Below are 16,126 nucleotides of genomic sequence, written 5' to 3'. Positions count from 1 at the left end.
AAGCAGTTTTTTTAAGCCAGGTAAGATTATTTATAGACATCTGAGATGTCCTTCCAAGTTATCATAGCAGAAGGTTGCTTACTTAATCCAAGTCCACTCTCTTGGTGCAGCATATTTTGTAAAGCCTCCTGGGTCATTTGAGCCAAATCAGAACCATTGACAAACAACCAAACCATCTCACTAATTCCATGTTCTTTATAGTCACTCATTGGTTGTTTTGTAGGACATGATATTTGCGATCTTAATTATCCAATTTTGTCACTTAAATGTGGTTCTGATTGAGTTCTGGATTTTTCTGAACATAGAATTTAACCTTAACCAAAAAGTTATAAAAAATTTTGTCACAAATAAAATATTCAAATGATGTGCTCTGAAAATGATTCCCAATAGGGTGTTTCAAAAATAATTGAATCCACAGTGACCTCCCTGCAAAGATATTTAATCTTCCAAATGAAGACGTCCACACATGGAGGAAAAGAACAGTGAGTCTGTACAGTGCCTAATAGATCCTAAGTACTCAGTAATTGGTAGTTATGTGTTATATACAAACTTTTTATATCTAAAACCCAGTTACTTTTCTTAGTTTTTAAGACAAAATAAATATATAACCATACCACCCATCTCCTAAGTTGTGGTTGATTGGAGACCAAGTCCATACAGAAAACTCTGAGTGCCCAGTACTACATAATAATTGCTTAACAAATTTTTGGTTGAGTTGAATAGAATTTTCTAAAGTCAAACTCTTTAATGGCCTCAACCTCTCAGAATATAATCTCAAACCTGAAATAAAAAAGATCTCTGAAAATCAGTATAATGAATATAAAACCCCTGCACAGAAGCCAGGTCATTTGTGTCTCCTCTGGGCCTTCTGAACCTCCCTGCTATTACCTATGACATTAGTCATAGAGGATTATGTGATATGCTCTCTGATAATCTATGTTATATATGATATGATGATATATGATAAACTTATCATATATGCTATGATATATATATGATACAATAACCTATATCATAATGGGTTGATCTGATTTATTTGACACAGAGAATAAGCAGCAGAAAACAAACTAGTACTAGGGGACTTCTGGCAGTGGACAAAATATTAGCTGCTGGTTTCATGATAAAAAAAGATTAAAAAGCATATCCCATCAGAAAGAGGTGCACATATTAGCTTGAGTCACATAAGGAAATGTTAAATAATATATATCATCTTTTGAATAAGGCAGATAATTGTATAATATTTTAGAAAACTATTCCTCCAAAACAAAAAAAATGCCCTTGAGGTGACAAATTTCAGTTAGTTGGAGAGAGCCACTTCCTAAGTAATTATTCACCATTATTATTCTGTTTAGTAACACTCACGTGCTGCCTCTGGTTTACCTTGCTTCAGTTCCTCCCTTGCGAATTCTTATCTATTGGGTCTTCCCCTTTCCCCCAGCCATTCTGCTTCTGCTTCTCTACTTTCCAAAGGAGGACGACCAGCTCCCCTGGTTTGCCCAGAGCTCTTCCAGTTTCAGCACTGAAAGTCTTGCACGCTACAAAACCCCTGAGTCCCAGGCAAATCAGGACAGCTGGACACCCAGTTCCTAAGTCAGGCACTCTGATACTCTTATTCTACTTGTGCTTTGCAGGTACTACCTTGTAATTAGATGTTTCTCTTTTTATAAAATCATTATAACAACTCTCAGATAGTGACTAATCATTAGGTCACTCAGCTCCATGGTCTGAAATATTCTGAAGAAACACTGAGGTCCTGAAATAAGCTGATCACGGACTTGGTTCTTTACTTCATTTAAAGGGCATAGAGCTAGCCATCCTTTATTTAGTTATGCGTTTATTCACTCACTCAAATTTGGGCAAACAAATACGATTCATTTAATCAGTTTTGCTAGCTTGAAAATGAACATTTCTAGAGGGAAATTTGGTTTTTTCTTTGCAGGTATCACCTGGGAAGCTGCTGCTTCTGAAGGCTAGAGCTTGGAGGTCTTGCCTCACTTGTCACTCAAAAGACAGTCCAAGCAAAAGGACTCTGAAATTCCACCCCTTCCTTTTCTTTTTGTGTACGTATTTAATAAAATGAAAAATAGAGGCCTGTATGGCATGCAACTCACTGCCTGGTGTTACCATAACCAGTCTTGCTTAATTATCTCAATTGCCCAGAGATTGTGTTACACCTTTGGCTGCCTACCATGGGCAGAACGCAAAAGTGTGGATGTGGTCGGGTTCCTGCAGCTTGGTTAGTAACAGAACTTTGTGGTTTCGCCTGGAGACAGACATAAACAATTCCTCGTTAATTGAAATTAATCTTAAGTTTGAAATTTACCCAAATCCCACAACCAGTGTTTGTAATTATTCTACTCCTTGTAAGTTGTTCTCTCTCACCAAACATTAAATGAGGAATTTAGGAACAGGTTATGAACGAGGCAAGAATTCTGCACTAACGTATGCTGTGCAAACAAAAAGGATGTATTTTCATTACTGAAAAGGATACAAACTGAAAAGCAGAAAGCTCTTAAATGGTGAAGCTTTTACCAAGAATATGTAGAAAAAGAAGCGCATAGAGTAGTCACAAAAAGCACAGCCTAGTATTCAATGGCCTCAGTTTGAGTCTCAGCACTAATGATTCCTGTATGTACTTGGACAAGGTGCTTAACCTCTCTGAGCCTTATTGTCTTCATTTCTTGAATGAGGATAATAATACAGCCTATTCCATAGACTTGCTGTTAAGACTAAATTATTTAGTACTTAGAAAGGATTTAGAGTCATATTTGAAACATAAATAATAATTGCCATATTAGTTAAAGAAAAAATAGCAAGGTGCAACCCATATTTTAGAATGCAAATTTTCTCCGTATTTCCAACCTTGAAAAACATTTATTTATTTCCAATTTGCCAGAGAAAGTGGAGGGACTACATATCCTTGGTAGCTTTGTGACCTGAAACGATATATAGTTTAATGGATAAAACTAGGTTTAGATGCAGGTAAAACCGGAATCCAAATACTACCTCATTGATTCATTAGCTTTAAAATTCATACTCAGTTTCTTCACCTAAAACAGGGGTCAACGCACTACCGGCCATGAACCAAATCTAGCCCACGGGCTATAGATGTTAGTAAAATTTTTTTGAAACAACACAGCCATACCATTTGTTTTCATATTGTCTGTAACTGCTTTCACATTCCAAGGCTGAATTTGCATAGTTGAGACAAAGACCCTCTGGTACATAAAGCCAAAAAATACTTACTGCCTGGCCCTTTACAGAACTTATTTGCCAAGTCTTAATCTATAATACGAAATAATAATATCCTGATTTGGTTTCTGTGGGAATGAGATAAAAATAATATGTAATGCAAGAACTCTACACATAGTTGAGACTCAATAAAGAGCAACTACACATTATCACCCATTAAACAGAGAATCAAAATCTAAACTTGATAATATTTGTTAGTTTTTTTTTTTTTTTTTTTTGCTTGTTTATTGGTCTTTTGTATTCCCTTTCTACCTAGGCTATTCTATCCAAAAACAAAATATGAGCTTGACTTCCTCTAAGTTGAATTAAACTAATCTGCCACCCCACTGCACCTGTCTGTTGAGGCCATTTCTATGGCTCTATTCATCTAACCTATCAGGGTTTATGTTCTATTGTTTGGGAACATTTGCTTTATGGTGTTTTAGAGTAATCATACAGGAAGCCCAAAGATTCTTCCACCAATTTGTTTTCAATTTTTAATTTTTTTATTTAGAAATAATAAAATAAGACATAATATATAAAAATATGTACAATCCATGGTTTGTGCAGTACAATAGGAAGACTTTAGATACAAAAAGACAGCAAATGGGAAAATAATAACTATCACGATTGTCAATGGCTAGGATTGTTCAACTTGCCAGAGCCCAGAGCTGAAACCCAAAATTGCTAGAAAAGAGATTCTACTTTGCTGAGGGTTGGGGATGGGCAGGTAACTATGCCACATTTTTTTTTTTCCACCTTAACATTATTAGACACAGAGTGAAAAAGAACTCACTGTACTTCTCAGGACAAGCTTTTGCTTTTACTGAGTGGTTTATTATAAAATATGAAGTGACATTTATTAATTGTAAGGGAAATAAGATTTATGGGACAGAACTCATCAAATAAACATCCAGAGTTGGGATAGGAGTGTACTGGGAAGAAAGGAAGTAAAGAGAAGAAAGAATGCATTAACAGAATAAAAACAAAGTAAAACAAACTTTTCTAGGAATTTGGAAATGACAACAGTGCTATAGTGACATTTTTAAAATGTCTGATTCAAGTATACTCTTAGAGGGATAGAAAACTACTCCTTTCTCAATAATCAAAATAGAGTTCACTTTGTCTACATTTTATTTAAAAATAGGATAACCAGGAATCTATGGCTCCCCCCAAAAATATAGTGCCCTTCCAGATATGGGCAAAAATTCTTTAAAAGGGAATAAATCCGAAGTAAATCCAACAGGGAATCTGCTTGCAATAGAGAAGCAACACACATCTGGGAATTGACCCCAGATATTCATGGTGAGTCCCCTCCATCTGCATTCTAATGACATGTGTACACTAATTAAAGAGACCCAGTCGGTAAGGACAAATATTTTGAAGGTAAAATGCAGCAATCAATGTCGTGCATTACCTGTGTCTTGGCTCTTGACAAAAAAAAAGAAAAAGAAAAAGAAAAAATTGCCGTTTAAAGTTTGTAACTGTTAAAACGCTAATAACTAGAAAAAGGTTTCAAATGAACAGTCCATGCTGAAATAAATAACAGAAGAACATAGCAATACGAACCTTATAAGGCTGGTATATATTTGCTAAAACCATGCTAACCGGTAGCATATAGGTACTAGCTCTCAGAAATTACTGCACTGAAATTATACTTTCTATGGCAATTATTTTTCTTTACAGACCTCTATTTACATTTGGCTTTAAATATGAAAATATCTGATAAACTTTATAAAATGTACACTTTAAAAACATAGCTTCTGCAAAATTTTCTTGAAAAAACAAACCTGTGCACCAGAAATTTTATATTTTTTTCTCTTTTTCAGAAATAAGTTGAAAGATTTCCCTCCCTCTTTCTTGCCCCCACCCCATACCCACCCCCTGTCAAATTTCTCAAGTCTTTTTAAGTGGCAGCACTGTGTGTTTAGGGGGAACCTCTTTTGTGGTCACCCCCATTCTCCACTGTATCTTCATTTAATTTACATATCACTGAATACTCTTTGGTTTGATTATTTTCCTTTGCAAAACGTCATAATAGCAGCAGCTGAAGCCCTCAATATCCTCTCACTGTCAAGAACCAAATTGTTGCCTCTTCTGTAAGTTTTCTTGTCCACTCAATCCCTAATTCCTCCAACTCTTTAAACACCTTCCCACACCTGCCTTTACATTTGAATCTAAAACAACCACTTGCTTAATATCTCTTTCTTTGTTTCATTGAAAATAACACCTCAGTTTTCAAAGCCATCAAATCTGAAGGCTGAAAACAGCAAAAATTGTCATAGTTTTGCAGGCACGGCATTCAGATATGGCTGTTCAAGAACCAGAGACCATCACAAACATCAATTTACAAAATACATGATTCTAGAACAGGCTGTTTTTTAATGGCATACAGAGATATAATACCATAAGAGAGTTGATTTTGAGACTCCAATTAAAAAGAAAAGTCAGTAACCCCAGAATTCACAAATAGGGAACTTTAAATTAAAAAAAAAAAAAAGAGTTCCATTATTGAGCTTCAGTGAGAAAAAAAATAACGTTCCTAGCAAGGCAGTCAGCCAGGCAAGGGAGGCTTCTGGAAAACAATGTGTCCTTCCTTAGTAACCTGCTCTAGGGCTCCACAGGAGACAATGCGTAGCTCACATTCAGTCATAAGTATGCGCACAGAAAAGGGAAATAGCCGTTTTAGACCATTATCTCCTTTACTTGTGATTATGTTATATTTTTATGGCTCTCGTTGACCCTAAAATACTGAGACATTTTCATGACTATCCTCTGCCATAAAAAAGGCAAGTTTCCTCTCCCTCCTAAATACTTGATCTGAAGTGCTGCATCAAACTGGCTTGTCCACACCTCCCTGTTTCCCCGCTTTGGCATTCGCCACCCTATCTGACACTGCAGGACTCAGTCCAGACAGACTGATCAGAAGAGCAAGCGTGGAGGCCAGGTGTGGCATCTTCTCTAAGGTGAAGGTGGGCTGGTGATGTCCTGACAGTCCAGGCAATAAATTCAGCAGCAAGGGTTTAAACCCATTTATTTTTCATGCTGGATGGCTCAGTTTTGAGAATGCCAGGATGCCAAGGAGGTCCTATGAAGATCTTATCTTATGAAATGAATTTTGGAATGTGCAAAAGGAAAAGCCCAGAAAAATATAAGAGTACATCACCGTCTCGCACACTACACATGAGCCTGGCCAGCACTGCCTAGCAAGAAAGGATGGATGTTGGTATTGTGTGTGTGTGCCCCTTTCTTCTTCTTCCTCTTAAAATAAAAAAGTTACATGAAAGGACAAAATTTTAAAAAGCACTACACTGACTAGACTCGGTGAGGATGATGCTCTAGTTTCTGAATAAGGTGCAAAATGAACCGGCGGTTCAAGGTCTTGCTGAGGTTCAAAGTTATTGTCTCTTGATTTCAAGGCAGCCCATGGGGCTTTGTTTTCTTTTAAGTGTAAGCTCCACTGTGCAAAAATATGCATTATCTTTGGTATTTATTTTAGGTAGTTTAACTTAAAATTTGAGATAACCCATTAACATCATGGAGGAAAAAAAAAAAAAACAACAACCCAGAGGCTACCATTTGGCTAGTGTTACATAATGCCCTTATGTAACAAAGAGAGAGAGAAAAAAAAATCAATTCTAGCAAACAAATTACTGGCCTCAAAAAATCAGGCTCTTGTTTTGGCAGTTAATAGCCAAATACTTGCCACTTTGAAGCGCATCATGAGCTTTCAATAAAGTTCAACACTGACTTTAAAACTACACAAAAGGAAAACTACACTGCAACAAAAATACACATTTGTGTTCATGTAGTTAGCAGCTTTTCAAAAATTAAGGCAGAGTCTTGCCTTTGTTATGCCATTAAAAACATCCTTGTTCCCTAAAGAGAAGCATTCTGGATAAATCAAATACCCAACCAAGGCTTGCCTGCAAGTTCAAGTTTTGGAAAAACACAAAACAAAACATAAAAACCCATAACTTATTCTACAACATCTATGTGCCATCGGGTCACATGGAGACATGGTTAGTGCTTTATGCTAATCATGGAGCTTACAGTCTTTCTTTGAAACCATTGTGCTTGCCTCAGTCCCTTGTGGCCGCTTGCTTGACCCATCTTGACCAGTACCGTCATCTGTATAACTGTTCTGGGCCTCTGACCAACAGACCATGTTGTAAAGTAACTATTCCAGAGAAGGAATCAGTCAGTCATATCTCCGACTCTCGCCGTAAGGGCCTGGGCTCTAGAGGTACACTTGCCTGGTTGTGAAGGTCTATGTCAGGGGGCGTGTCCGTACTAGTGCTTTCTGGAACTCCATTTTCACTGTCATCTTCCTCTTTGCTTGTGAGGGCAACTTCATTTTCATAGCAAAATGAATTCGCATTTGAGAGGATATATTTCTTTTCTGCTAAGTCTCTGGCACTACAAAGGGGAGTGTTGGGGACTTCGTAAGTTTTGTGGAACCTGGAATAGTCCACTTTGTAGTAGTGCTTCTCTTCAAAGAGCACAGGCTCATAGCGGTGGCCCCACAGGATTTCATTTGCTAGATAAGAGCTACGGCACTGTGTTGTCATGGCAGTGGCTTCCACCATGCCTTCCAGTATGACCACGATTTCAAAGTCTGCGTTGTCAATGTCCTGTTTACTCAAATCATATAAAGGACTGTCTTCGTCTATTTCATGGACTATAGTGATTGGGGACACCAGAAATATACGATCGATTCCACTGTCAAATCCAACATTGATGTCTATTTGATCCAGAGGGATATACTCCCCTTCAGAAGTAATTCTGGATTTGAGGAGCTGTGCTCGAACATGAGCTTCCACCAAGTGGCTTTTCCGAAGATTGCCCACTCGCCACATCAAACACAGCTTGCCGTCTCTCATGGCAATCACAGCATTGTGACTGAAGACAAGAGTCTCATTTCTCTTCTTTGGCTTTGCCATCTTGGCCATGACTGCGCCAATGATGAAAGCATCAATGATGCAGCCCACGATTGACTGGAACACCACCATGAAAACAGCAATTGGGCATTCATCCGTGACACACCTGAAACCATAGCCTATGGTTGTCTGGGTCTCAATAGAGAAGAGGAAGGCAGCCGTGAAGCTGTTGACCTCGGACACACAAGCTTTGCCCTCTTTGGATGCATCCAGGTCCCCATGGAGCAGAGCTATCAACCAAAACACACAGCCAAAAAACAGCCATGACAGGACGAAAGCCAGGCAGAAGATAACCAGCATCCACCGCCAGCGAATGTCCACACACGTGGTGAAGATGTCTGCGAGGTACCGTTGCCCCTTCTCACCCACATTGATGAACTGAACATTACAGTGGCCATCTTTCTTCACAAAGCGGCTCCTGCACTGTTGTCGGGTGTGGACTTTACTCTTCCCGTTCCCAAAGCCATTTGCAACTGCCATGGTGGCCAGCTTCATACCGTCTTCTTCTGAAGAGACGATGCTGTAGCGGTTGGTTCGCACACTGCCCATCGCTTCTGCTGGGGACTCCAGTGCTTCTGCTTTGGAAAACAGTCTGAGTTTTTGCAAAACGCTTTGGAGAAACAGTTTTGAATGTTCGGTGAAGACACACACACACAAAAAAAAATGAGGAGAGATGGGTGTCTCTGGGAGCCTTGCGGTTCTACCAAGGTCTGTCTACTGACATGCAGAGTTACTTTAATAACTCAGCTGACATCCAGAGAACATGTCCTGCAAGAAAAGACAGATTGTGCATTACAAAATAAGCCACTCTTAAAGAATTCTACTGTCTAAGACAATATATCCTAACAAAAACACATAATCAGGTAAAGATAAGTATACTTTACATTAAATTATAAGGTTTTAAATTTCTTTGTATCCTAAGCATGCTTTGTAAAACTTTTATTTAAAAGCATAAAGTCGTTAAACATAGAAGAGTTGTCTGTGACAGCTGTTCAACCAAAATGTCAGGTCAGGTCATTTTGGCCAGGGATCTAGAATATTCTATTTTTCAGGTCTACCTCTCCCTTCTCTTATTCTCTTCTTCTGCCTGCCCCACTTGCTAGGATCCCTGTTAAGCAGATGAAAGACTGTCTGATTCCAAGGTTTGTCATAACATTTTTGGAAAAGGGACATCTTTAGGAAACTTCATGTGGATGCAGCATTGATATTCCCTGAGTTGCATATGCATTACGGGAGAATATTAGAGCCCCTGATGGCAAAGTTGAAATCGGAAGACAGATTATTTTGTTTAAATGATATAACTGAGCAGACCGGATAGGCTGACGAAATGCTACAGGAAGAAAGTCAGATTCCCACCTATAAATATAATAGTGAAGTGGATTTTGGAGTAGGCTTGACTGAGTGTGTATCCTGAAAACAGAGGGAACTAGTGGACAAAACCTCCTACGATGGTGAATACTGCCCCTATTGCTTATAATAATCTGAAATGGATCCCAGTTTCTGGATACTGTTTGGGCTTGCTTCATCACTTCTCCCACTTTAAGCAACCACTATGCACAAATGCCTGCTAAGTCTCTATTAGTACAGGTAATTCTGGCTTGAAGACTTTGAAGACGCAGGTTTGCTCTGGGGGATAGACAGCAATTCTGTTGCCTAGCAATAAGAGTCCTGAAATTCTCCTGAGATGGGGCTGTCATGTGTAATGACAGGCTAAGAAGTAAGCACCGTTGTGCCAAAGGACCAGCTCTTTAGCGGATTGAGATAAGGCAGGAACTCATTTCATGTGAGTTCAATGCTGTGTTCTCTCAGACAGAGACAACTGTGTAAGGACAGATCATAAATGCCAGTCTGCTTACTTTCACTTCCAGCACTGTTATTTGGTATAGGTTCCTATGGAGAAGGCACTCACCTTTACTTAATATGTGCAAATAGTAGTTCTCAGTTTTCTCCTATTGCCTCAGTCTTCCCTGGGTAAGAACTATCTATGTACTTTAACTTTCCATCTTCACTCCTAAGAAACTGTTTCCCTTGACTAACTAACAAAAAGCTAAGAGAAAGTCTAAGGTGTTTTCTTTACCGAATGTGTAATAACAAAACTAATAAGAGTCAGAACTGGAAAATAAAGCCCATCTTCAACTTTTCATACAACCAAATCCTTCTGCTATATTAAAGGGGGGCAATGAATAACTCATGAAAAGAGTCAGAAATTTGTTGACGCCTGATAATGAAGACTCCACTTTTTTCTTCTCCTCTAACTACATTAAGATTAAACAGTTAACTGAACCAATTTCAGCCAAGCCAGCCGCAAACAAATAAAGCAATCCATTTATGGTTTTTTTTTGTGCGTTCCCTTAAAAAGAGGCAAGGTGCATTGCCTTTGAAAATGCCTTGTTACTGTCTTTTGACTTCTTCTTTATCCAAGTTATTATGCAAGAATGTGCCCCAACACATTTTTCCTGAGATTAGTCATCTATGAAAATTGCAATGTGTGTTACATTTTGGCAGCTTTTGACACCTAAATGATGCTCAGTTTGAAAGTGCCTTTGAATTACTTTATAAAAAGAAGTTACTGTGCTTTCTTAACCTTCCACCTGCTTCAATGTTTTGTCTGCTTTCCTGTGAAGTTTGCACTTGGACCAAAGAAACAAGAATCCTGCCCCTCAAAGTTCTAGATCCTGTACATGGACAGCATTTTTTAAGCAATTATTTCATCTTAGTTTTCTCACATTTCTAAACAGACAGAGACAGCAACAACACCAAACGCAGGTGTACGTTTCAAAAAAAAGGAGAACTTCATTTAATGAATGCTTTGTATTCTTGAGTTCTGATTGACTTCAGAACTTTGTATTATAAGCTGACACCAAGAAATTCCCTTTTCATGATTCAAAACAATCCTTCCAAGTGAGTTACCATTAGGGGCCATGAGTAGACAGTCTCAAATTTCTTCTGACTTATTTCTGTACTCCTTCCAGATTAAAACATAACAACCATATGAAATCTAAAGACTGAATTATGACTTTCCAAAAATCTTGACCCCAGGACATTTGTTTGAATTCCACAAATCACACAATACCAGCTTCCTATGAATAGCTTTCCACATTTAGAATCTTGAAAGTAGCCTGTATTGAGAGACTATTATTGTCTTATTTCCATTGCTAATAACAGAATTTATTCCACATGTGGAGCATCATTTAGAAATTTTACCATTTCTTCCTGGAAAGAGAAAAAGAGGAGTTTTGGGCTTTTTTTTTTTTTTTTTGGCAAAATGAAAACTTTTGCCGCTTCAAATAGATATGCCCCAAAACAGATTTATGTGTGTATGCATGTTCACACACATATAATATGTATTCAGACATTTTGTGGAGCTGATTACATAGCTAAAGTCTAGAACCTGTCAGGGTTTGATGGGGTAACGGTCTTAATGTTTCATGGTAAAAATTGCTTTCACTGTTAACCTGCCCACATGCCTGAGCGACTTTAAGCAAGCAGAAAACTTCCTTGTCCGGTCCTCTCACTAGCAATTACCAATTCGTGAGCAGCTGAGAAAAGCTATCATTAAAAAACAGGGCTTACATGCAACTTTATTTGAAGCATATATTCAAAATAATGTTTGAGATGCAATCAATTAGGAGTAGATGAGAACACTAAGTGATACAAACCCAGAGAATTGAAATTTGATTTGATTAACAATGTGTACATTTCCCTTCCAGCCAAAATATTTAAGGGCCTAGATGTAAATTTCATGGACACAAATAATCATTTTTATCCAGGCCATAACCCATGATGTATTAAGTATTTTTGGGAAATTGAGAGGTTACATGTGGTGCTGTTCATGTTAAGACTATTTATAGGCTGAGCCAAAATTAAGCATAAGCAATGGAAAAAAATAGTTCAGCGCTTTAAACTTAGGTAGATGTTAAAGGAGAAAGAGCTATGGATAAATGTAAGGTCAAGGAGATCACATGGTACAAATGGGGGATCTAAATTGCTTTCACTATATAGGTAATACTTCCAATATGGCTTATAAATAACTAAAAAAAATCAAATGAGAGTAAATGTGTCCTGTAATATGGTCATGGTGTGCAATGAATAAGAAAGTTTCTAAGGATAGGAAATAAAGATAGCACAAGAAAACGTACTGGGCTGAGACAGAGGTCTGCTAATGAGTGTTTAGAGCAGCTATTCCCCAGCTGACGCCATATAGAACAGCCTGAGTGTGCTCTGGGCACATGTTGCTATGTGAGCACAACTGCTAGGAAAGCAACCTCTTAGAAGCTCAACAAACATGAGGGAGGAGGAGGGGGAAGTGGGGAGGGGAGGGGGGATACCCATCTATCTACGTGAGCCCCATGTCTAACATTTATACTCAACGACACTTGGCTTGTAGCACTGCTCAGCATTTGCATACGCTGAAAAACACACATGTTTGGTAAATAAAAATATACACTTAAAAAATCTGAAACACTCAATCTGTGCAGGTAGTTGTTTTCAATCTTTCAGGCTACGCAAAAGTCATACAAGGACGCTACAGCTAACCAGAGATTCTACAACTCAGGAGTCCAAAGGATGTAGAAAGACTGTGTTCTTTTACTTTTTTAAAAAGCAAAATTCACAAGAGTTTAGGTCAAATATTTCTTACGGAGACCAAGAACATTAAAAAATAAAGTGTCATTAAAATATAAGAGAGGAGGAAGCTAAGTAAAATGGCCTTGACCTTATCCTCACCCTTTCCACCATGCTTCAATTAACATCTCTTACCCCTTCTGAGCACCAGGATTTTTCCAGATAATCGCAAATAGAAATGAAACATTTGGAAGTGAGCAGGAAAACGCTAACAAGTGTACAGATAATGTACAGCAGACACACAACAGTGGTTAGCGAGAGGAAATCTGGCAGCCTATTGATTATTAATGTGAAAAGAAAACAAATGGTAAAACGCAATATGGATTCTTTGCATATCCAAGGTTTTCAAATAACACCTTATTTCCTAACAGGTAAAATCTGAATTTATGAAAATCGTCAGAATTGACAGACTTATCCTAGTGATCATCCTATGATATCCTTACCCAGACACAGACATTAAACTGCCCATTTCCTATCCCTATTTTTTTTCCAATTGTCATGACGAATCCATGCTATGATGCAATCTTTTTGCAGAATCAAGTCGTTTTGACTATTTTGCTTCCCTAAAACCACACTGTCTTCAAGCAAGGTATTAATACTATTATTACTGAAAATAACAAATTGGTTAGGAGAGAGTGATATGTAATGTGAAAGTTTTGCGATCCTCAGGCTCAAATCCAACTCGGGCTCCCGCTCTTCTTTCAGGAAGGCAACTTTGAGACACTCTGTTTGAAACTCACAGCTATACTCGAAGCAATGACGAAAAAAAAAAAAAAAGCCAAGGATCAAGAATAGTGCTGAGTCCCAAGGTTTGCCCAGGTTTAAGACCAGGGCTCAAGACGCACCCCCAAACCCGCAACCACGTTTTCTTTCTTTCTTCTTTTTTTCCCCCCTTAGAGTGAGAACCGAACACAGACGCTCTCGCCCTTGCCTCCAAACCCAGTATCTCGCTACAGCTGGTGCATTGGAAGTTATGAGCACAAACAGATGCTGCAGAGAAATCTGTTTCTATTGCTCAACTGTTCCAAGCATGTCTCAGTATTTTTAGCTCTGGGGATGTTCTGGTGCGCACACAAACTATAGAGGCATGATCTGGGACTCCGGAGTGTGGGTGAGCGCTACAGCAGTGTGACAGCTGGGCACCTCTGGAGCAGCGGGGCAGGGTAGGGTAGGGGACGGCGGCCAGAGTCCATTCCCCAGGACACACCGGCAGGAGCGAAAAGGAAGAAAACACAGCAGCCCTTACCTGTTGCTGGCGCAGGAGCATGGGGACATGGAGTGGAAGTGGGGGGTACAGAGGCATGTAAGATCCAGTGGTTTGTAAAAAGCGAGTGAGCCAAAGCAAACCAGAATTCCCAAGACCCAGCCTGCCGGCGCCGGGAAGGCTGCGCGCTGGCCAGGGCTCCAGTGCGCTCTGCAATATCCTGGGCTCTTTTGAGGCGGTCCGTGCGACACCGGCTCTCCTGGCCCCGCCCCCGGCCGCTGCCGGCCAATCGCAGCGCGCCTGGCCGCGCGGCCGGCCCCGGGAACCGCGGCGGGGAGGGGAGGATGCTGCGAGGCGTTGCCAGCGGAGGGAACCTGCCGCCTCCTCCTCCCCCTCCACCCTCGGAGCCCGGCCGGGGAGTCGGGCCCGGGCCGGGGAGGAGGAAGTTGCGGCCCAGCTGGGACAGCAGCAGGTGGGAAGCTCCGCGCCCGGCTGTTGCGGCTGCCTGATTGCAGCCTGGCCTTGAGCAAAGCTTCCTACTCCGTCTGGAGCCCCACACACTTCCCGGTTCCCCCGCTCTTGGGCCGCCTGCCCTGCGTGCTCCTCGAGGGGCCTGCGAGGTGCCAGCGCCGGGTAGAGACCTTTGCCGCCGGGGCAGGATTGTTCGTCGGTCCCGGCGCGTCTCCCTCTTCCCTCCCTCTTTGCCGGAGCCCCTCGGCCCTTGGAAGCCCCCCGCGGAGGCTGCAGCGCCCGGAGAAGCCACCGAGTCAATGGGGCGAGGGACTGGGGTGGGCGCGCGGAGCCCCCAGGATTGAGACGCGCGCAAGTGCGGCCACTGCAGCGCCGCTTGGCTGTTTCTTCTCCCGACTGTTCGCGAATTACTTACAAGGCGCCTAGGCTTCTCTGAAGGGTGGACGGCTCGTTCCCTCTCGCCTTGTCCGCCCTCAGTCTCTCCACCACCGCCCGGCACGCTTTGCTGATCTAAAATCAGAACAATTAGAGAGTAATGATTTTTTTTGGAATAGCAACTCCTACAGACACTCAGATCTGCCCTCGCTTCAGCGCCTCCCAGCCCTCATTCCCAGCAGCCAGGCGAGAGCGCGCAGACCCCTAAAAAGCAACTTCAGTGTTAACCGGGTCTGGATCCTGGAACTTTATAAACTAATCCGTGTGTGTGTGTGTGTGTGTGTGTGTAAACCGAAGAGTAAATGCCCATTATTTCTGAGTACTTCGGTGTCCTAACGAAGCTTTGCTCCTAAAGGACAGGGTATATTTTAGGAGTCTTTCTTTCCACCGAGTTTTTTAAATGTTTATTTTCTCAAGCGATCAAATGTGTCTTTTGTGCAGTTTATTTAAACCTCGTAAGGCCTCCTTGAGTCGCTAAGCTAATTTGGCAAACTAGCTGGTATTGTGGACGGCGCAGTCGGGATGGATTTTTGTGTGTAGGAGAGGTGAAACTGACAATTCAAGGATAGGTTCTGTGCGAGTCCCCACCTCCCATCCTCATATCCACACGTGGCCCCTAGGAGGTGCTGGTGAAATATGCTTGCTTATGTTTTGCAGATACGCACTTACTCCTGCCTTACCAAGTGTGCCTTTTTTCTTAGCACTGAGCAAGGTACTTAAAAGGATGTGCAACAGATGATGCACTCAGTGTGGCTGCTCTGATAGCCAAATGGCGATGTGGTTCCAGTTAATGTGTTGACATTATACTGTTCACCAAGCCCTGTTACCAACTCTGTTGCCATGCACGTGGGATTAATGCCTGCCCCAAGGGAGGTCTTCTTTAACATCTATTTAGTCATGTGTTATTTATAAACAGCTTGAATTAATACTGCAAAATAGATGGATGTCTAAGAACCTAGGCTGTAGCCTAAAGCTAAAAGAACCTGAGGATAGACAAGTTAACTCTATATTAACCAAAGGATAATGAATGAGTTCACTGCTCAGTTCAATAAGCTTCTTCTGAAATATGCTTCCTCCTGGACTTCTAAGAAACAGGCCAAAAGTTTAATTATCCCTTAAAACATGTTATGCCTAAATAGAAAAAGGAAATTAATCATTTATAGATTTTCTCTTCTTTACTATGATTCAGTTGGTGCATCTGTAGATGGCTAGGAATTTTCCA

The 16,126-nt window shown here is 40.6% G+C and overlaps 1 protein-coding gene and 1 pseudogene across 1 annotated transcript; both read right to left on the bottom strand.

Annotated features, from left to right (window-relative positions):
• LOC116483823 (calmodulin-like) overlaps positions 1 to 7,399 on the bottom strand; it is a 66,388-nt pseudogene extending 58,989 nt beyond the window's left edge.
• Positions 3,719 to 14,210, bottom strand: KCNJ2 (potassium inwardly rectifying channel subfamily J member 2). The gene is made up of 2 exons (XM_032177784.2): positions 14,041 to 14,210; positions 3,719 to 8,939 (listed from the first exon to the last, which is right to left on the bottom strand). Exon 2 carries the CDS (start codon positions 8,718 to 8,720, stop codon positions 7,437 to 7,439), a length of 1,284 nt encoding a protein of 427 aa, XP_032033675.1. The 5' UTR covers positions 8,721 to 8,939; positions 14,041 to 14,210; the 3' UTR covers positions 3,719 to 7,436.
• Between the last annotated feature and the right edge of the window lie 1,916 nt (positions 14,211 to 16,126).

The sequence above is a fragment of the Hylobates moloch genome, unplaced genomic scaffold (genome assembly GCF_009828535.3).
Source record: "Hylobates moloch isolate HMO894 unplaced genomic scaffold, HMol_V3 SCAFFOLD_15, whole genome shotgun sequence".
NCBI classification, from domain to species: Eukaryota; Metazoa; Chordata; class Mammalia; order Primates; family Hylobatidae; genus Hylobates; species Hylobates moloch.
Note: the sequence above shows the minus strand (reverse complement) of the source record. Positions and strands in the feature narration are given on the sequence as shown.

Bases quoted from the DNA above. Each gene is read 5' to 3' on its own strand.
- KCNJ2 (XM_032177784.2), bottom strand. From the start codon at position 8,720: ATGGGCAGTGTGCGAACCAACCGCTACAGCATCGTCTCTTCAGAAGAA.